Source organism: Tupaia chinensis, unplaced genomic scaffold, assembly GCF_000334495.1.
Source record: "Tupaia chinensis unplaced genomic scaffold, TupChi_1.0 Scaffold146687_1, whole genome shotgun sequence".
Lineage (NCBI taxonomy): Eukaryota > Metazoa > Chordata > Mammalia > Scandentia > Tupaiidae > Tupaia > Tupaia belangeri.
Genome location: NW_006206544.1, coordinates 5,327,175 through 5,350,500, shown reverse-complemented (window position 1 = coordinate 5,350,500; position 23,326 = coordinate 5,327,175). Strand labels below are relative to the sequence as shown.

The window sequence follows — 23,326 nt, the reverse complement described above, 5'->3', positions numbered from 1 at the left end:
TAAAGAATACCTAAGAAAATGAAGTATTACATACATATATTAGAATAATCAATATTGATAAGATGGAAATGTTTTCCTAAGTTAATTTATAAACTCAATGAAATCTCAATAAAAATACTTGTAGGGTTTTTTTAAAAATAGAAATAGACAAACTAATTTTAAAGGTTAAATGGAAATTTAAAGAATATAAAATAACCAAAACTTTCTGAAAATGTGTAACATTGGATGCCTCACACTATCTGATCCAAAAGCTTACAATGCATTTGTAGAAACATGACAGTGTTATATTGAGGTATGAAGAGACAGACATTACAATTCATGGAATAAAATATAAATAGATCCACATGAATATGGTCAATTTCAGGGACTAGCAGTTAGTATAATGACTATGTCGCTGAATTCCCATATAGTCGACCATGGTTCGAGTCCCGGACCCGGTGGCTTAAACTCATGCCGGGCGCATGTGTGTGTATGCCCAAGATCCCAAGAGGAGAATGGAGGAAAAGGGATTGCGGCATGACCATCCCCCCAGGGGTGATTTCTCGCTTTCTATCTCTCTGTCTCTGTCTTCCTGGCAAGCGCATGCATGCTATAGCAAAAACCTCTCCAAAAAAAAAAGAAAGAAAGAAAGAAAGAAAAGGTCAATTGATTCTTTGCAAAAAATAGCAAGTATTTTCATGAGAGTGAGAGAGAAAAAATGTTTTTACAACAAATTATGTTAAAATAATTAAATATCCACATGCAAAGAAATAAACTTCCCCATGACCTGACATCATACACAAAAATTGAGTTGGATCATAGCCATAAATGTAAAACTGAAAGAATGATGCTTTTAGCAAAATCAAATGAAAAAATCTTTATAGTCCTGAGATAAGCAAACTACTATTATTTTTAAAAATGCTTGCAAACCATTGCAATTATTGTGAGAAAATATTTGCAAAAAAGTGTATTTGATAGAAGATTTCTATCCAGCGTATGTAAAAGAATTTGTAGAATTCAATAAGAAGATAAACAACCTGATAAAAATTTGGGCAAAGATTTTGAGCAAACACTACCCCAAAAAAGATATATATAGAGAAAAACATGTGAAAAGATGTTCAACATAATTAGTTACTGGGAAAATCCAAACCAAAACTATAATAAGATACCATGTAGTAACACCGAAATGATCAAAATTTATAAGACTAATAATACCAAGTGTTTGTACAGTTGTTGAGTTACTGGAACAAAACCCTAGATATTGTCTTTCTCTACCCCATACATACATCTCTACATAAATTAGTATTTGAATGGTTATATTAAATTTATTAAAAATACACCAAAACAATAAACAACCTAATTGTCTACCAGCTAATGAAGAGACATATCTGTGTGCTATAAATATTCAGCAGTATGCTCTAATAATGAAAGCAAACAAACCAATGAATCTCAAGTGCATTAAGAAAGTGAAGGAAAACTGATATAAAGGGCTACAAGTTGTACAATCTCGTTTATGTAAAACTCTGTAAGAGGTAAGACTACCATGTAATGATGGAAAGTAGACCACATAGCCAGCAGCGAGGTTAGGGAATCACACTTCACTTGATAAAACATGCCAGGTGCATGTGTTTGCATGCCTAAAATCTCAAAAGGAGAAGAAATAGAGAATAGAGTATTATGACCATCCCCCATGGTGAGTGCTTTCTCACTTTCCCTTTCTCTTTCAATCTCCCTGGCAAATGTATGTACCCTCTGGCAGTTTTGTTTTGTTTTGTTTTTTAAGACAAGCAACACCACATTTGTTTATTTGTTCAGTAATGAAAACTCTTTGTAATCATTGCTGCTTTGAGTATAAATGATTTCAACCACTTCAGAAAATGGTTTGGCTTTCCCTTGGACAGGCACATATACTGCAAGTCAGCGATTTCATTAGTGTGTATATGTTTCAGATAAATTGCTGCCCCTTAGTTAAGTTATTGTCCATGTTAGCCAAGAACATGTACAATACTGTTTACAAAAGCTTTGTTAATAATAGAAAAACAGTCCAAAATTTCATCAACAGTAGAATGGATAAGTGGTGGTAAAGTCTTACAGTGAACTATGATAAGGCAATAAAAAATGAGTGACCTATAATATGCAACATGGATGAATTAGGTAAGAACATAATTTTGAGTGGAAGCATAAAAGCACAAAGCAAATATATCATTTGATTTATTTATATAAAATTCAAAATTTGGCAAAACTTAGTCATGTACAACTTAGCAGTACATATTTAAGTGTAAACCCTCCAGAGAAAGCAAAGGGAAAGGCAATATACAATTTAGGGTATTTATTGGTTTCTGTACATTTTCCTCAGATGCATTAAGTTGTAACAGTCAGTGTAAGCAACGCTGAGAGGAGATGGATGCCATTAGTATGAGGCATAGGAGAGAGTCTGAAGGATAGTAACTCTCTCTCTTAGACTTGGTAAGAGATAGTTACTTGGTTAGATAGGCTAAGGTTTTCTTTTGCTTATTAAAATTTTTTCTTTTGCTTATTAATATGTGCATGCTCCTCTACATTTTTATATGCCCTATATGTTTTTAATTTTAAAAATCACAGGTTTAAAGGGCCTCAAATTAGATATTTCAATTCAGTAAGTTAAGATGGCAGCAAGAAATCTGTATTTTTATCAAATTCCTACAGTGATTTTGATACAAATAGCCTGAGGATCACATATTGAGTTTCTACATTATTTTTATAAGTTGAACACTTCATTCTTCTAGCTCAGCATTTTGAAAAGGAACTACAAAATGTATAAAGGAAGCAGTTTATATAAAAAACACAACACTTCTAATTTCAGAAAGTATCACTTTACTATACAAAAAAAAAAAACTAAACATTTGCACAGAGAAAATCAAAAGGAGTTGCATTTTTAGACAATGTTGGGGAAGCTACACAAGAGTCTGATGAACAAAAATCATAAAACATCTCCGTACCATGCCAGTACCATGCAGGGAAACCCAGTCAACCTTCTACCATTGGTTGAGGTATTTAGTACCTGAAAGTCAACCCAGTGCCCTCTTTGCTTAGCATTTGCCTATAAATACCTAAAACCCTGGTATTTTCACACAACATGAAATTACTGTCAACATACTTTATAGAAATAAAATTATGTTAAAGGAAATACAATACAAAAAAGATGACATAGGTGAGCTGCCAGTCAATATTAATGTAAATTTTCCTAAGATTCATTAAGTTATAACAGTCAGTCCAAGCAACACTGTTTAATTATTTCAACAATCTGAATGTAGAATGCTTCTATTCCAAGCAATCTTGCATAATTCTATTTTACATATATACAGATTATGCTATTATATACACACATCAAGGGACTCCTTCAGTCATGTCCTGTCAATGGCAGTGACTTTTTCAGGCAGAAAATTTTCTTTTTGGCGTCTTGCTCAGAGCAAGAGGCATAGGCAGCCATTTCTTTCTGTGTTCAGTATATTCAGGGAAGTCTGAACTCTCAGCTCGTTGTTCTGTTTTCTTTGTGTTTTTTTTGTGGAATGATAAGCAGTGTTAAGAATCGGGGTGGGAAAATAGAGTCTCTGGTCGAATATTTCAAAGTTTAGCTACACTTTGGATTTTTGTGCTTCTACGAGACTATATGAACCCTTCATGTTGGCTTTTCTTGCAAAGTAAACGATCATTCCAATGGCAGGTATTATTAAGGAAGATGCACAGTAAAGCACAAGAAGTTCAGGGGAAAAATAGTCCTTATTTTCAACTCCTGCAAAAATAACAAAATGGACACAGTTAATGTCTAGTACAAAAAGAAATAATTTCATAATGATAATTCCATGTTTTACTCTAACAGTACAACCAGTTCTTTAAAGATAAGAGAATCAGGGAACCAGCAGTTAGCATAATGGCTATGTCGCTGGACTCCCATGTAGTCGACCGCAGTTCGTGTCCTGGACCCGGTGGCTTAAACTGACGCCGGGCGCGTGTGCGTGCGTGCCCAAGATCCCGAGAGGAGAATGGAGGAGAAGGGATTGCGGCGTGACCATCCCCCCCGGGGGGTGATTTCTTGCTTTCTGTCTCTATGTGTCTCTGTCTGTCTGGCGAGCGCACGCGCCCTATAGCGAAAACCTCTCCAAAATAATAATAATAATAATAATAAAATAAAATAAAAATAAGAGAATCAAAGCAGCAATAAGAACCCTTAGGACCTAGAATGCCAATTTTTCTGAATCATTCAAATAATTAGTTGGTGGTTGATATAATCAAGATGGAGCTAAAGATGGCAGTTTTTGACTTTCACAAAGATGGAGGCAAATAAGTTCGGGTTTCATTGTAGAATGGAAGGGAAAGTACACCTCTTTAGGGTTCATTTACAAGACCAGGAATTGGAAGGGAATGTTTGTTTTCAGAAAGAGAAATATCTGCGGAACAAGTGGGACTTTTATCACCATGAATTGAAATGACTAACCAGTTCTCCAAGAAAATCCTATAACATTCATAGTATGAACATTATAAATAAGACAGGAAGAGAAAAAATTCTTGTTGATAGTTTTTTGAGAAATACTAGACAACTTTTGTTTATGTCTGAAGTAGGGCATCTTAATACATGTTTTTCCTCTTCATAATTCATAGAACTTCTTGATATACTGAAGTCATTTGGACAGTATCATGTTTCAGCTTAATATTACTTACAAAGAGCCATTCTCAGATCCACATCATTCTCTCCTCATTTAAATTAAGAACCTCCAAATATTCTTAAAACCTACTATACTTTCTCTTCACAGACCTTATCATGGCTTATAATTAAACATTTAGTCACATAATTATCTATTAAATTTGGCTTCCTCCTTAGAACCAGCAGATAGGGTAATGGTTAGTTACATCAATGGACTCCCCCATAGTCAACCACAGTTCAAGTCTCAGACCCAGCAGCTTAAACTCATGCCAGGCATGTGTGTGTATGTGTGTGTGTGTGTGTGTGTGTATGCAAAATCCTAAGAGGAGAATGGAGGAGAAGGGATTGTGGCATGGCCATCCTCCCTATTGGACGATTCCTCGTTTTCTGTCTCTCTCTGTCTCTCTGGCAAGTGCATGTGCCCTATAGCCAAAAATCTCTTTTAAAACCTTTTTATTTCCTCCTCTAGACTGTACACTACATAAATACTTTTTTTTTCTTCCCTAATAAATAGCCAGCATCTGACTAAGTGCTTGGCATAATGAGCAACCTCAAAATATTTGTCGAACATTAATACATTTTATTTCTACATCCTGTCATTGTGCCATTTAGTCATAAATGGAATACAGAAGGCAATGGTGTACATAAACCTTAAAACTAGTTCTCTTTCTAAACTACTAAAAAATAACTGATAGCTGTAATAACAATTTAACATCTTTTTTTCTTGTTTTAGAATTTTGCCATAAGGCATGTAAGCTTTCTGAAGAGACAGAGAGAGGACAGTGAGAAATCACCCACAGGTGGGGATAGCCATGCCACAATCCTTTCTCCTCCTTTCCGCTAAGGATTTTAATGCAGGTACATAAGCCTGGCATATTTTTCAAGCTTCTGGGTTCATAACTCAAACCATGTAGCTGGCCATGTGGGATCCAAAGCTTCAACCACCACAATGCCTTCCGGTCCCTAACATCATAACCTGCTAAGAGTAGCTGAAGAAGCTAGCATGGCATTTACTGGAGTCACACTTCTGTTTATGCTTTGTTTGCACAGCATCGTGTGGCCTCACAGTATTAACTTTCACTCAGTGGCTTATATGTTGCCTCAGTCCTGGAAGAAATGAGTGGTCTGACTTTGCTAATCAGTACATTTCTTCTAGAGTTTTCAAATCACTGACAATCTGACAAAGAAAAAAGAATCAGTATCATCAGATGATGTGACGTCATTTTTTTCAAGTTATTGAAGAAATAACACTTCTCATGAGGCGTGGTGCAGTGGTTAGGTGGCTGGATCCCACATGGCCAATTGCACTGTTTAAGTCCAGAACCTGGTGACTTGAAAAACACGTTGGCCACATGAGCATGTTTGCCCAAAACCCAAAAGGAGAGAAAAATGAAGAGGGCTTTGGATTGCAGCATGAATATCCACAGTGGGGGATGCTTTTTCACTTTCTCTCTCTCTCACACACCCTCTCTCTCTGTCTCTCTTTAGCAAACTTATGATGCACTCTTGGAATATTAATAAAGAGAGAGAGAATTGCCCAATTTTTCTACTTCCTCTGTTAGAGTTGAGATAGGCAAAGTATGTCCCTTATCACAATTATGAGGAGACTTCAAAAGTTTGTGGAAAAAATGGAATCAAAGTATGAATTCATTTTGATACAAAAAATTCCAAAATCTATGCATCATATTCCATGAACTTTTTGAAGACCCCCTGTAGGGTATCAATATCGTAGGGTAGCAACATTGATGACATGCTGGGCAATGGTATTTCTTGTTTCTATTGTTTGCTTCTTCATTTAATAAATATTATCTTTTGCTTTCAGTTTTCCCCCTCATTTTTCTACAGAAAACCACAAATTTGTTGCTGAGTTAGTTGCCAGAGCAACCTTCAAATGCAATTTTATCTTAGTTGTATAAACTGAAAATTTTAAAGACTCCCTATCATTTCTATCAGTGGAATATATTAAAGCCAAAGCAAAACAAAACAAAGCAAATTTTAAAACCAGCTAAACATGATAGAAAACTAGCTCAAAATACCCAGAAAAGTGTCAAATGGTTTTTTTGTCTCCATTCATATCTATTTTAACCCTATTGAGATTGGGGTCATGATTGCTCACTTAAAGGATGAGTAAAATATGGCAAATATGTAAGTGACTAATTTAATAAAGCTATTAGAAAAGACAACAATGTGTAAGAGAGAAAAAGTTAAAAAGTGGAAAAGAAGCTTTGATGTTTTTTTTTAAGAACAATTCATTATAAACAGAATTACAGACATGTTAAGAATCCTGTCTCCTGGAGCAAGACTTAAATAAAAGTGGCTTGGAGGCATCAGGATTAAAGGAAATAGAATTTCTCTTTGGTAAAAGGGCGAATGGAGAGAGAAAAAAAAATGCTTCAGAAGAAAACTATAGAGCAATTGTTACTAGATTTTAGCTCTGTTCATAGTTGTTTTTTGAGTTTTTAGGATCTACCTACTGTTTTGGACAGAATCCTAACCTGTTTCCTAGCTCTATGTCTTAAGCAAATTTTTCTTAACTTTTTTAAAATTTTGATTCACTAAAGCTAAAATGGCTTTTCTTGACATTTAAACATAATAACAATAAACTAAAGACAGTGCAGGAGAAGGATGGGCAATAGGAAGGGGGAGGGAAGCAAAGGGGGGGAAGCAAAACATTTAACAGAAACAAAAATGGAAAAATATCTGTCAATAATAATGTGTATGATAATATCTTTGACTGTACCAATATGCAGTGTATTCAAGTGGCAAAATTCATTTTGTATGCTGTAAAGATGTACAGTGATCAGATGTAAAAAAAAAAAACAGAAGTAGAAGAAAAATAAAGCAATTAATAAATAAATTTTAAAAAAGAAAAAGGGAAATAGGAAGGAAAATATGAATCTACTTCTAACTGAGATCTCAGTCTGTCCTAAATCAACTCCAACCTCACTAGAACACTGATTACAAACACCCCTGTATCTCTCTGAGTGACATGATACAAGGTCGATGTTCCATTTTTTGAACACATAATAACTTCATTGGCCAGATCAACTCTTTTCAGAATAATCAGTGCAGGAGATTGACTAAGAGTTTTATATGTAATTGTGGTTTTTCCCCCTTTAATGTTTCTAGATGGATGTGTTGTTATTGTCATGTTTTGAGGAGGTGCTGTGAAGGCAGAAAATATAGTAAGGCTTGCAACCCTGAGAAATTTGGCCAGTTGAGTATAATTTGTATGTACTTTCTGACCTAGGTTCAGTTTTCTCTAAGTGCTTGCTGACTGATAGCCAAGTGCTAGACCTCTTAAGAGCTGGCATTTGTTTGCAGCCCTGTTGACTTCACCAGCTAAGCATGGCTTCCAGTATACAACAGAAACTCACAGCATGCTAGGAGTGTGAGGCTGATTAGTCAAGGTGACAGATTGTGATGACATCTATACGATCAACAGATCCTATCTACTGTGCATCCTCAAGAGGGGTTAGGAGATTAATGAGCCTCTGAAGAGGCTACTGCTCCCCTCTCTGCATCAGAATGAGGTAGGAAAGCAAGGGACTTGAGTTTTTAAGAAGGTTTTTCTGCAGTCCAGAGATATCCTAATGTTGTTAAGGATCAAGATTGCTACTGCAGATTATTATCCTGCAGAGAGTCAATGCAGAAAATATAGTTACTCCTTGTTCAAGAACTAGTGTTCCCTTCCTGTAGTAGGAGAAAAGTTCTGCATAGAATCTTTTTTGGTCATGACATTCCTACTTCTTGAACTTCCTTGTAACTCCCAGGGAAAGATTTTGAAAATACGGCTAAATGCTTAGTAAATAAAAGACTTCAGAGACCAATGATGAATTGCCACCTTTGAAAAAGGCAAACAGGAATTTCACATTCACCAGTGATTAATGTCAATTTCCTGGCTAAACTCCACAAGCTAGAACAGCAGTGCTTGACTATTTCAAGAAATATTAAGAAATAACCATAGTCAATATAGAATCCAGATCTATTTTGCCAATTCATTCATCTACAACTAGAAATTCTTTGCAATCCATGGAACCTTTGAGCTTATTAAAAAAAATAGCAAGAAATAAAACCAAAACACTAGCTAACCTTTGACATCAAGTGTTAAACTTCTTAATTGGGAGCCAATCTCATTCTTAGATTCACATTCATATATTCCTGCATCTTCCAACTGGGCCTTTCGGATAGTATATGCACCATCTATAGACTTTAGCACGGTGTCTCCTGTCTTTGCTTTTTTCTTCAGGATAATCCAAGTTTCTGGAGCATTTCCACATGTACAGGAGATAATGACAGTGTCTCCTTCTCTGACACTCTCAGAAGGAAAAGCTGTAAGTTGTATATCTTTTGGCGCAACTATGAAGAAAATATAAAAGCCACCTTCAAATAAGTGAAATGTAAGCCAATTACATATTAATGACAGTAACAATAGCTGCCAAGGAGCTCTTTGTGCTTACTGCTTGCATTTAATGTTAAAAGAGCAAGTAAAGAAATCAAACATTTATAGGACTGCTGTAAATAATCATACTTTAAAGTAAAAAAGACATGCTTCTCTCATGTCTCTTAATAATGTTTTATCAAGTCTAGAACAAAGAATAGTTTGATAAATAGCATAGACTTCAATGCAAAAATAATTCAAATGTGAAAAAGAATTTTTTGTCACACTGTTTTCTAAAATTTCCTTACAGTACAAAAACCTTTACAGACTTCAGGGTTTTCAGCTCAATCTTTCCAGATCATGAAATTATATTGTACAAAGATGACTTACTTACTTTACTGTCCTTAACAACACAACCACTTACTGAGTTCCAGACACTGGGCAAATTTTTGACATACAGTATCTCTAGTAATGCAACAAACAGTGGAGGGAGAGATTGCTGTGTGAGATTCCCACTAAGGTCAATTATGTCATTTATTTTGTGACTTGTTTTGAGAGTCTTTCCCATCCAAAATCACATAGCTTGACATCTATCCTAAAGGTTTTATTTTAAAATCATACATTGCCCTTCCAAGGTTCTCTTTTAAAAATAGTAATCTCATTGAGATGAGGTAATTAGAAAGCCACTAATGCCTTAGTGGGAACATTACCAAGGGGTGAGAGAGACTCAACAACCCTGGTGAAGAAAAGAATCCCAGTCCTCCAAAGGGAAGTTATGGGGCAAATCCAAATGATCACTTGGTGGTTTTGCTCATCACTGTTTATGGATTCAACCTGCCAACTAGGAATTATTTTGTTCCTGGTCTCCTCTCCATCCTGGGGAGAAGAAGCCCATTTCTGATAACTTAATCTACTTTAGTGTTTCTGTGCCATGAGGCTGATGAGCCAGAAGGCACACTTGCTGCTACTCGTCATGTCTGAACTTCCAAAAGGTTTAAGTCTCTTCTTAGGCTTCTCAGCCAATACCAGTAAGCATCTTGTAAGACTGCCACTCAGGTTCCAGTTCAGCCACGATTCTAAGTAATTCTCTAGCACATAGATACCCCTTCCTATTCTGACTTCAGCTCCATGATTATTGCCTCATAAGTGTAACTGGAACTTCTGGCACAATTCCTGGAGCTAGCATTTCACTTGAGGTTAAAACATTTCAGGATAACTGTCTTCTAATGGTTCATGAGAAAGTACCATTCCAGAAACTGACCATGAATAGAAAACATCACAAACTTCAACACTCTCAATACATTCTTTTTAGCAAAAATTTAGTTTTCTAAGAGGAGTTTGTTCGTAACTGGTAACGCAAACAAAAATGAATAAATTAATTAAAAAGAAGAAAGAAAAGAAAATGCTGGCAATAATAACTCATTAATCGCACTCTGCTCACCTTGAATAATTAATTCAACTTCTTTTCTGCTTATGCCAGCCTGGTTAATCCCTTCACACACATAAATACCAGAATCTTCCATTTTTGTAGAAATTAAGGTGAGAGTTGTATTCTCAGCAAGAGGCTGTAGATCTCCATTATTCCGCAGCTTGCTCCACTGGATTTTTGGAGTTGGAAGGCCATCACTTGAGCAAGTCATATTCACAGAGCTGCCTTCTTCCAGGATGGAGGAGGGACTGACCAAGATGGTGGTATCTCTGGGAGCAACTGAAAAGGTAGGGACACCGATTAGCTTGACCCTGAGCTCCAAAGAGTTTTAATGATGTTGCAAAATTGGGCTGCAGTCTTAGCAGAAGTTCAGTTTATAAACCTTATTAATTTTATCATGGGAAGTTTCTGTCCCCCACCTGATTTAGCAGACACAGAAAGATAGAGTAGAATAGAGACACTATTCTACTCCATTTCATATTCTCTTAAAGTCAGTTCTGTAAAAACTCTCTTGCTACCAAAAAAGGGATGGTCAATGATAGTGTGTATTGCCATCTATGACAAAGTAAACATGACCAGTAATTATCTGGATCTCTACCTGGAAAAAGTGGAGCCTATTTGGTGAATCTGGACAGGCCTTATTATTTGCTTTGATCAGTAAATCATGAAGGAAGTGATACTGTAAGAGTTCCAAATTCAGGCCTTTAAAGGCTGCTTTCATTATCACCTTGAAACACTGTGCTTGGGCAAGTGCACCTAGGCTCTCTTCCTTGAGAATGATATCATGGGAAAAAAAGAGGCTCAGATATTACAGAAAAGATCCCAGACATGCGGGTTCAACAAAAATATTTTCCCATTCTGAGGGTTGTCGGTTCACACTTGTTACTGTGTCCTTTGCTGTGCAGAAACTTCTTAGTCTAATATAGTCCCACTTGTCTATTTTAGGGATTATTGCCTGTGCTTTGGGAGTCTTATTTAAGAAGTCTTTGCCTACTCCAATGTCTCCCAGAGTTTCCCCAGCATTTTCCACAAGTAGTTTTATTGTCTGAGGTCTTAGGTTCAGATCTTTGATCCATTTTGAGTTGACTGTTGTTAATGGTGAAAGATGGGGGTTCAGTTTCATCTTTCTGCAGGTGGATACCCAGTTTTTCCAGCACCATTTACTAAAGAGGTTTTCCTTTTCCCAATGGATTGACTGATATCCTTTGTCAAAGATCAGTTGGCTGTAAGCTTTGGGGGTTATTTCTGGGGTCTCTATTCTCTTCCATTGGTCCACATGAGAATTGACTGAATTTCTTAAAAATCTTAGAATTAGGTCCAGCAGATAATGTGGTGATTAAAGGCACTGGATTTCCACATGGCCAACTGTTGCTCAAGTCCAAGATCTAGTGGCTTGCGTTCTCACTCCCCACCCCCCTTCTCACTCTGTCCCTCTCTGGTCAAATAAAATTAAATAAATAAATAGATAAATAAAGTTAAATAAAATAATTATTTAAAACTTTTTAGAATAAGTGAAAATTAGAGAATATGCATGCAAATTAGGTCCCAGAAACAGTCAAGTATCTCATAGTTCTCAAAAAAATTTACAAACATGGGTGCTGGCTGGTGGCATAGCAGATACGTCGCTGACTCCCACATGGCCGATCACAGTTTGAGTCCCAGACTTGGTGTCTTGAAACTCATGCCAGGCATTTGTGTGCCTGCCCAAGATCCTGAGAGGAAAATGGAGGAGAAGGGATTGTGGTGTGGCCATCCCCACCTGGGATGATTTCTCATTTCCCCTCCCATTGTCTTTGTCTCTCTCTCTCACTTCAGCGAGCACACACACCCTAAGGCAAAATCCTCTACAAAAAATAAAGAACAAAAACTCAGACACATGAACAAGACCATCTGAGCCCAATCAGCCCTGCTAACATGACTGAAAATACATGAGTAAGCTCAGCAGATACCATAGTGTGCAGAATGTCTACCCAGCTGGCCAACTCAGAATCACAAGCAATTAAAGGAGTATTATGTTAAGTTTGGGATGTTGGTATATTACAATCATGATTTTTTGAAATTTCTTTTTTTTTTCACAGAACTTTTAACCATTGACCTTATGTTAACTATTCTCTAGCAAACATGATAAAGAAATCCATATTAAATTGTGGATGCATCACTTATGTACTTACCATTGACATTAAGTGTCTGTATGCTCTGCCTTTGTTTGGGTTCAAATTCCATTTCATCAATATGTAACTTAGCCCGACAAACAAGAACTTTTCCAGTGTCTTCAATGGTGGGGATGAAGGTCACTTCCAAACTTTTGGTCTCTAGGGACTTCATTTCCACTTCCTCCAAAAAGACTTTATTCTTCATAAGAGTGTCTCCTTTGAGTAATTCAAGCTCCAGTCGGTCCAAAGGGTACACATTCGGAACCTTGCAGTTTACAGTGAGAGGGTTCCCATTCACTAGTGGACCACTCATCTCAATCTCTGGACCTCTAGGGAATGCTGTAAATGTTAAAGGGAAATGATTTTTACACCTTTCAAGGAAATTGAGCTAAGCTCTATAGAAAGCAAAGATCTCATAATTACACTTTAACTCAACTAGAATAGAATGATCATCAATACATAAATTATGCTATTAAGCATAAATATGTATTTGTAATATTAAAAATAATGTTGGAAACAAAAAACTTAGTACATTAACTCATCAAATAATAAATATTTATATTTCTTATTTTTTGTTGTTGTTGTTGTTAATGATGAAATATTTCTGAAGGCCATGACTGGATCTTTCCCAAGGACACATCAACTTTCATCAACTCATTTAATAACTAGATATTTTCATTCTTCTAAATATTTTCTATGATGTATTGAATATGAATAGGAACAAATCCTTTAACATTCACTGTCTTAGTCCTCAAAGCAGCCTGATAAAATAGGCATCACTGAATTTATTTTGCAGCAAGGAAAATTGAGACAGAAGCTAAGAGACTGTCTTTCTGCATCATGCCTAGTAACTCACTGAGTGGAGCTCTGAACCTATGCTTCTCTGAGCCCAGAAGCCCAGGCTTGGTTTCACAGAGCTGTGAAGCCTCTCATTTTCAAATGAGACACACAGAGTAGTTCTCAATTTGGATGGTTTCATTTCTGAAGACCAAATTTGACAGCAAGTTTTGAGCAGATCTCAATTTAGATGGTTTAATTTCTAATGATCAAATTTAGGCAGCAAGTTTTAAGCAGTTTTCAGATAATACAGTTAAGATGGTTCTTAGGGATCAGCAGATAGCATAATGGTGACATCACTGGATTCCCACATGGCCAACCACTGTTCAAGTCTCAGACCCGCTGGCTTGAAACTCAGGCTGGGCATGTGTACATGCATGTCCCGAGAGGAGAATGGAAGAGAAGGGATTGTGACGAGGCCATCCCCCCAAGGGGGATGATTTCTCACTTTCTTTCTCTCTGTCTTTCTGGTGAGCACATGTGCCCTATAGCAAAAATCTCTCTCTTGAAAAAAAAATGATAACTATATTATTAAAATCTGAATCTTCCAGATTTATAAAACTTAACATTTATAATATATTTTATGCAAATCAATAAAAATGAGACTAAAATAGGTATCGAGGGCAAGAGTAATGCTAATTTTTTTCCTTAAGCAAAATGTTGTTAAAGTGATACATCCTCAATATTTCCATATTGCAACAAGACTTCACTGCTGGTTCTCATTTCTGTTTGAAATGTGCCTAGATCAGCAGATCCTGGAGTCTGGGTAATATGATAAAGCAATGAAATTTACCCTTCTTTTGAGAGATTCAAATCCCTTTACAGGCAAACTCTAACTCACTCTGAACAAAATATTGAAGGGTAACACAAGTCTGGGTAGAGCTTCTGGTGGAAAAATCTCTACGGTACATTCTCTCGAGTCCATGGAATAAAGCAAGGCGGAGTAACCCTCCCAAAAATACCTCTGTTCACTTTACATATTTTGTCCCTCATTTATTATAGACAAAAATCCCAGCCATGTCAAATTCATATATGTTCTGATTAAAGAGACAAGAAAAGTGCAGAATATGTGTGCAGCGTAAATCAATATTAAGACCTAGTACTGCCCCCCAGATCTCTTGACTGTCTCCACCTGCAGTCTAAGTCCTTGTCTTCATTTTTACTTTCTCCTGCCTCTCAGTGCCTCATTTCCCGCCACCCCCTCCACACTGCAAATGTGCCTTTAGAACAGAAGACTCAAAGCGCACACCCAATTAGAGTAGTTACTCACTGCCAGTTATCTGAAAGGGCACTGACGCCCATGGTGCTCACTTACCACCTTCATATGTGTCTTCTACACATGAAGGAACAAGCAGGGAGCATGGAGAGAGTTCAAGTGCGTGGTGAGAGAATATCAGCAAGGCACAAACTGAGGGTGGTAGATTCTGTGCACATATGTGATACTCAGGCTAATTTTGCAACAAACCATTCTGGTTCAGAGATTTAGAAACCATTCACAATGCTAAATTCTCTTTCTAAACACCTGAGTCTCACTGCATATTATAGATTCTCATTCTTTTTCTCCCAACAGCACTAGAAAAAAAAACAATGAATAATTCTGAAAACCACTTACAGTAGAGCTCCACCTGAATGCCCTTCTCCAGTTTCTTACGTCCGCAGGTCACTGTACACAGGTAATAATGTTCATTCTCAAAGCTCACGGGGCTCAGGGTCAGTGTGGACTTGGGCCCTTTGCTCTTCACCTTTCCACTCAGAGGGCTGTCTATCTGAGTTCTCCAGGAGAAAGTGGGGGACTCACAGCCTCTAACACTACACGTCACTGTGACTGAGTCCCCAATCTGAGCAGCAATCCGAGGTCCAGGGGAGATCTCAACAGTAAATGGTTTCTCTAAGTAGAACAAAAGAACAAGATGGAAAAAAAAGGTAAGATTCCTCTTTTCTTTTATACCATTTTAACGAATGATCTTTATTTTTCCTGATCTTCTTTCAGCTCATCTCTATTCCAAGAAGAAATTACTCCTTTCCACCTGAGGACTATCAGAAATAGGAATGCATCTTTTAAGAACGAGTTCATGGGAGCTACAGTTAGCGTAATGGCTATGTCGCTGGACTCCCATGTAGTCGACCGCAGTTCACGTCCCAGACCCGGTGGCTTAAGACTCACGCTGGGCACGTGTGCGTGCGTGCCCAAGATCCCGAGAAGAGAATAGAGGAGAAGGGATTGCGGCATGGTCATCCCCCCTGGGGGGGTGATTTCTCGCTTTCTGTCTCTCTGTCTCTCTCCCTATAGCAAAAACCTCTCAAAAAAAAAAAAATGAATTCATGATGGGGACCAGCAGATGGCACAATGGTTACATTGCTGGACTCCACATATTGGACTGCAGTTCAAGTCCTGGACCCATGCGTGCGTGCCCAAAATCTCTAGAGGAGAATGAAGGAGAAGGAATTGCAGCATGGCCATCCCTCCTAAGGGGTGATTTCTTGCTTTCTGTCTTTCCGGCGAGCACATGCACCCTATAGCAAAAATCTCTCTCTAGAAAAAAGAAAAAGAAGGAATCTATGACAGTCTGTTGAGTCATTCATATAATGAAATGAATGTAGATAAAAATTTGTCAAGAAACAGGTTGGCATCTTTTCTTAGTGGTAATCCAGTCTCTACTCAAGTGCAGCTTATTAAATCTCTATAAGAGTGGACAATAACCTAAATAATTTTAGTGGTTCCTGTTTCTAGTATTATATAAACCACTTTCCATGTATTATCTCATTTAATTCTCATCAATTTATGAACTAGTACTGTTATTTCTTCTTTGCCTTCTCTTTCTTCTGCTGCTTTACTCCTTCTCTTCCTTTCTCATCCTTTTCTCCCCTTTTCTTCTTGAGGAAATTTAGGTTCCAAAATGCTAAGGATGCAATGGTAGGTAGGTTTAATTTGTGATGCCAGATGAGATTGCTAAAACAATTAAATCAATTCATCTTTATGTGGAAGAAAAAAAAATAAACCAAGATCTAAAGGAGATAAAGGAGATACTGGGTAAAACTACAAAAATACCTTTTTTTGTTTGTTTGTTTTCTGATATAATACTCGTAAGGGACCAGCCCTTAGAGCTTCTGTTTCAACAATATAAAATTAGACCATTGAAAGTTACATAGAATCAAATTAAAAGCCAAGTCAAAATATAAGCATTAAAGTGATACCCAAGTCCAAAATTCATTTGATACAATATAAAAATACTTTACAATTAATTTAGGACCTGCATGCTAAGATGTAAGGGCAAACTCGTAAGTCTCAGATACTCGGAGAGCTCCTTGGCTCCCAGTGCCATCTCTGCTGAGCACACAGGCCTCTTTTGAATGGCTGCTGGAGGAGAAGGGATTGCGGCATGGTCATCCCCCCTGGGGGGGTGATTTCTCGCTTTCTGTCTCTCTGTCTCTCTCCCTATAGCAAAAACCTCTCAAAAAAAAAAAAATGAATTCATGATGGGGACCAGCAGATGGCACAATGGTTACATTGCTGGACTCCACATATTGGACTGCAGTTCAAGTCCTGGACCCATGCGTGCGTGCCCAAAATCTCTAGAGGAGAATGAAGGAGAAGGAATTGCAGCATGGCCATCCCTCCTAAGGGGTGATTTCTTGCTTTCTGTCTTTCCGGCGAGCACATGCACCCTATAGCAAAAATCTCTCTCTAGAAAAAAGAAAAAGAAGGAATCTATGACAGTCTGTTGAGTCATTCATATAATGAAATGAATGTAGATAAAAATTTGTCAAGAAACAGGTTGGCATCTTTTCTTAGTGGTAATCCAGTCTCTACTCAAGTGCAGCTTATTAAATCTCTATAAGAGTGGACAATAACCTAAATAATTTTAGTGGTTCCTGTTTCTAGTATTATATAAACCACTTTCCATGTATTATCTCATTTAATTCTCATCAATTTATGAACTAGTACTGTTATTTCTTCTTTGCCTTCTCTTTCTTCTGCTGCTTTACTCCTTCTCTTCCTTTCTCATCCTTTTCTCCCCTTTTCTTCTTGAGGAAATTTAGGTTCCAAAATGCTAAGGATGCAATGGTAGGTAGGTTTAATTTGTGATGCCAGATGAGATTGCTAAAACAATTAAATCAATTCATCTTTATGTGGAAGAAAAAAAAATAAACCAAGATCTAAAGGAGATAAAGGAGATACTGGGTAAAACTACAAAAATACCTTTTTTTGTTTGTTTGTTTTCTGATATAATACTCGTAAGGGACCAGCCCTTAGAGCTTCTGTTTCAACAATATAAAATTAGACCATTGAAAGTTACATAGAATCAAATTAAAAGCCAAGTCAAAATATAAGCATTAAAGTGATACCCAAGTCCAAAATTCATTTGATACAATATAAAAATACTTTACAATTAATTTAGGACCTGCATGCTAAGATGTAAGGGCAAACTCGTAAGTCTCAGATACTCGGAGAGCTCCTTGGCTCCCAGTGCCATCTCTGCTGAGCACACAGGCCTCTTTTGAATGGCTGCTGTTTAGGGAGAAGAGGTATTCCACATCCTGGCTCTGTTCCCTTGAAGATACTGGGAGTCACTGGTCAACTCTGAAGTGACAGTTGAGACTCCATTGAAAAGATCAGAATCTTCCTTGTAAATAACAGATCAGGGGCACAAGAAAAAAATTTCAACACACAAATAATCCAAACATACTACATGTTTCATGGTTCTCATTTGTATCAGCTATTATTATTTTTTTTAATTTGGTTTGTCTAATTGTGACATCTGAGTATTTTCCAAAGAAGGTTCTTCTCAAATTATCTCAATAAACTGATATGCTATTAAATTTTGGTTTCTTTTTAAATCATACTTTTTTTATTGTTAAGGCATAAAGAAGTATCAAAATTAAAAGCAAAATTATGGGGTAAGACTTAATAAAACTAATAGGAGTATCAAAAGAAGTGAAATGGGACTAGGCCCCGGGCAGTATGAACTAATGAACATGGGAAGGACAGAGATGGGGAGAACAGTGAGCATGTGCTGAAGATACTAGGGGAGAGGGTCTGGTGGAAATTTGATCTTAGACAAGCACCTAGGTAAAGAAATAATGGGGAAGATTTCTAAAACCCACTATGGGCTGAAGAGTCATTCTCGCCATTGGCTATTAAATTTCGAATCACAGGTCATTCAGAGCAATAACCAGAGTTTCTGAGTTCCTTATATGCTAGTATGAGAATGAGGAGCTTTAAAACGGATTTAGTTCCTGCCTAAGAGCAGTCCACAGATCATTCTTTACAGTGGCTACATGCATTACGATGTGAACTGGTAGCTCTTAGGGGAGTTACTTTTAGGCAGCTGAAAGGTTCTTTGAGAGCTCCGTTGTGTCCTCAGTACTTAGGGTAGTTAGTACCCCATGTGATGCGAAACTCAAAATGACAGTCCCCAACCCCAGAACACATTTTCTTTTCTCATTGAAACAGAATACAGCTTATTATGAGGTATAACTATTTCAGGATGAATGATTTGCTTTTTATACTTTTAGTGGTATAATATGCTTCCTGGTTGTTTGAGAATTTAAATACCCTACTGAGGTAATCTACTGATGGTGAGTTCGAGTTCTATTTTCAACTACCTAAATTTAAAGTTCATTTTCTTATATTTTAAAAAATGTGTGGGGGACCAGCAGATAGTGTAATAATTACGTCACTGGACTCCCACTTAGCTGACAGCAGTTTGAGTCCCAGACCCAGTGGCTTAAAACTCACATTGGGCACGTGTGCGTGTGTGCCCAAAATCCTGAGAGGAGAATGGAGGAGAAGGGATTGTGGCATGGTCATCCCTCCGGGGGTGATTTCTTGCTTTCTGTCTCTCTGTCTCTCTCTGTCTCTGGTGAGTGAATAAGCCCTGTAGCAAAAAAAATCTGTCTAAAAAAATTTTTTTTGTGGTACCCATTCTTACAATTTATTCATTCATCCAAGAAAAATTTACTTAACATCTATTATGTATCAGGTACTATGGTATAGTTGCCCAAATATTAAAACACACACACACAGAATTCCTAACTTTAAAAAGCTTATAGTTTAATGGAAAGACACATTTAAATAGATACATTATTTTGACTCCTCTTAAAATATATTTAATTATGTGCCTGAATTTCCTCCCCAGTTTATAAACTCCATCAGGGCACTGGCTGTATCTTTTTCATGTTACATCCCCAGCATTAAGCACAATTCTTAGATTCTTGAACAAAGGCTCTTAATTACAAAGTGATGAACTGAACAGGTGTGCATGTACAATTATAAGAAGTGTGAGTATATACAGAGGGAGGAAAGAGTAGCTTTGCCTAAAACAATCTGGAACTGGGAGGCTGGCATGAAGAATACCTAAGTCTTTGTCTTAAAGAATAGCTAAGACTTTGCCAGGTGAGAGGAGGAGAAAGGCCATCCAGGCATAAGCAACAGCATGAACAGAGGCACAGAGTACCAACAAAGCTGCAAAGATAGTTTCTGACCAGACTGTGAAGTTACATCTGACTACTTTAAGATATGTGATGGAAGCTCTATAAAACAAGTACTGTTTCTTGTTGTTTACGGTAGTTAACAGGTAGCAGTGGACAGAATTGATTATATTGGACACAGAAGCTAGTAGGGAGACCATTTAAAGACAGTTACTATAATTATAAAACACAATAGAATGCTATTTAGCCTTAAGTTTGTGTTTTGTTTTTCTTTTTGCTTTGCTCTAGGGTACATGCACTTGCCAGAGAGACAGAGAGAGAGACAAGGTAAGAAACCATCCCCTAGGACGAGCAGCAATCTGAGGTCCAGGGGATTTTCCAACAGTAAATGGTTTCTCTGGGGAGAAAAAAAAAGAACAAGATGAAAAAAAGATGAGATTCCTGTTTTCTTTTACCCCATTCCAATGTATGATCTCTTTTTCTCCTGATCTTCTTTTAGCTTCTCTCTGTATCAAGAAGAAATGACTCCTTTCTACCTTGGGACTTTGAGAAATGGAAATGCATCTTTTAGAAATGAATCCATAATAGTCTGGATTGTTGCTATTGTGGATTCTTAGTAGTAACCCATAGGAGCAACAATAATCCCCTAGTGTGGTTTCTCACTTTCTCTAGGAAGATGGACACACCTCAATCCCTTCTCCTCCAGTCTCCTCTTGGGATTTTGGGCATATGCACACATGCGCCTGGCATGATTTTCAAGCCACCGGGACTGTGCAGCCAGCCATGTGTGATCTAGCACCTTAATCTCCATGCCACCTGCTGGTCCTAGCCTTAAGTTCTTAAAAAAAGAAAAAAAAAAAAAAAGCAGAACCAGTCATTTGCAACAACATGAATGAACCTGGAGGTCACTGTATTAAGTGAAATAAACCAGGCTCATAAGGACAAATACTGCATGATCTTGCTTATATATGGAATCTAAAAGTGTTGACGTCATAGAAGTAGAAAGTAGAATGATGGTTACCAAAGGCAGGCTGTGGGGTGGAGGGGTAAAGGAAGAAGGAAAGTGGAGGTGCTAGCCAACAGGTACAAAATTTTAGTTAGACAGGAGGAATACGTTTAGTTAGATAAGAGATCTCTTGAACAGCAGAGTGACTAGAGTCAATAATAATGTATTGTATATTTTAAAATAACAAGGATTGTACATTTTAAATATCTCACCACAGAAAATGATAAGTAGTGAGGTGGTCATATGCTAATTAGCTTAATTTATTTGTTCCATATTTGCATGCATATATTAAAACAGCACATTGTTCTCATAAGTGTTGATGATTCTAATTCGTCAATGAGTAATATATTAATTTTTTAAAATAAATAATAAAAACAATTATAATTTAAAAGATATGAGCATTGGGTTAAAATGAGCCTTTATTAAAATCATGGTAAATGAAACTGAGAGTAGGTCTGATCCTAGGCAAATTATGAACTACACTTTTCCAGAATAACACTCTGGTGAAGATTAATGAGACAATATACATAAAGTAGAATGCAGAATTCCTGTCAGATATTAGGCATAAAAATCAATATTTGGGGGACCAGAAGTGAGCATAATGGCTATGTTGCTGGACTCCCATGTAGTCGACCACAGTTCGAGTCCTGGACCCAGTGGCTTAAACTCATGCCAGGCACATGTGCATGCCCAAGATCCCAAGAGGGGAAGAAAGGGGAAGGGACGGCGGCATGGCCATCCTCCCTAGGGAGTGATTTCTCATTTTCTGTCTCTCTGTCTCTCTCTGTCTTCCTGGTGAGCGCATGCACCCTATAGCAAAAACCTCTCCAAAAAAAAAAAAAAATCAATATTTGGTGCTATTATTAACCTCTGTGAGATTTCCATTCTTTTATCTGTAAAACAGATATAAAATGCTTGCCCTTTAGTTTTTCTCAATTATAGATAGCATATAAAAGCTGGGAAAACATAGCTGTTGTTCAATGAATGTTGTTATTTAAGAACATCTTATGGGGCCAGCAGGTAGTATACTGGTTACAACATTGGGCTCTCACGTAGTCAACCATAGGTCTAGTCAACCACGGTTCTAGTCAACCATGCCCAAACCTGGCAGCTTGAAAATCACTCTGGGCATGTGTGCATGTGTTCCCAGAATCCCAGGAGTACAATGGAGAAGAAGGAATTGGCTGTGGTCATCCCCCCTGGGGGATGATTTCTCACTTTCCTTCTCACTGTCTCTCTCTGGCCAAGGCATGCACCCTATGGCAAAAACCTTAAAAAAAAAAATCTTGTAAGGGGCCAAGTGAGCAATGATAAGCTAAGACCATGAGAAGAGGGTTGAAAGAGTGAGAAAATTCTAGGGAACATTTTGGGATAGAACTGACAGGACTTACTAATATGGAATGGGGACATGGATTCTAGAGTAATCGGCAAATAGTAGTTCAACTCTCGGGAATCTAGAGTGAAAAGAGGACAATGTGCGCTAGCCCAAAAAATACCAATTGGGGCAGGAGGAAAAGAGAAAGCCAGAGAATGAGGCAATGAAGAAATAAAGTGAGATTGAAAAGAATCAGAAAAACAGAGCCAAAGAAGTTCTGGGAGGAATGACTTTCAAGACGTCTAAGTAGGGTAAATACATATTTGTGCTAAAGAACATGGCAATCAATCAAATGGATCATTAATAAAACTCACAGATCAAACCTTCAGTATTGAAATTGTGTCACTTCTGCTCAAACCCCAATGACAACAGTTATTCTTTTCTCAAATTCTACTCACCTTGAACACTTAATTGCACCTCATCTCTGTCTTTCCCGATCAGATTAACTCCTTCACACACATAAATTCCAGAATCTTCCATTCTCATAGCAATTAAGGTGAGAGTTGCGTTCTCAGAAAGAGGCTGCATGTTTCCATCTTCTAATTTCTTGCTCCATATAATCTTCGGAGCTGGTAGGCCCTCGCTAGAACATGTCATTGTCACAGAGCTATTTTCTTGCAGGCTTGTAGAGGGATTGACAGTGATAACTGTATTTTTGGGTGAGCCTGAAAAGGCAGGGCATAATATTACCAATTACAAAGCATTATCTCAATCCAACCAGAGTAATGTATTTTTCTCACAGACTTTATTTACTTCCACAAATTTGCCAAACTTAGTTTTCCAAATTAGTATAAAGAACCTCTGAGTCATTAAAAATAGTAAATTCAGGGAACCAGCAGTTAGCGTAATGGCTATGTCGCTGGACTCCCCCGTAGTGGACCGTGGTTCGTGTCCTGGACCTGGTGGCTTAAAATTCACACCAGGCGCGTGTGCGTGCGTGCCCAAGATCCCGAGAGGAGAATGGAGGAGAAGGGATTGCGGCGTGACCAACCCCCCTGGAGGGTGATTTCTCGCTTTCTGTCCCTATGTCTCTCTCTGTCTGTCTGGCAAGCA

At 37.5% G+C, this 23,326-nt stretch overlaps 1 protein-coding gene across 1 annotated transcript in view; it reads right to left on the bottom strand.

The window, feature by feature from the left end:
* Positions 1 to 3,523: 3,523 nt before the first annotated feature.
* Positions 3,524 to 23,326, bottom strand: part of VCAM1 (vascular cell adhesion molecule 1) — a 25,882-nt gene continuing 6,079 nt past the window's right edge. The window contains exons 4-9 of the mRNA XM_006169039.3: positions 22,672 to 22,938; positions 15,073 to 15,348; positions 12,642 to 12,962; positions 10,483 to 10,749; positions 8,753 to 9,019; positions 3,524 to 3,751 (exon numbers count right to left, since the gene is read on the bottom strand). Of these exons, the coding sequence (XP_006169101.1) occupies positions 3,594 to 3,751; positions 8,753 to 9,019; positions 10,483 to 10,749; positions 12,642 to 12,962; positions 15,073 to 15,348; positions 22,672 to 22,938 (1,556 nt within the window). The 3' untranslated portion in view covers positions 3,524 to 3,593. The remainder of the gene's footprint in view (positions 3,752 to 8,752; positions 9,020 to 10,482; positions 10,750 to 12,641; positions 12,963 to 15,072; positions 15,349 to 22,671; positions 22,939 to 23,326) is intronic.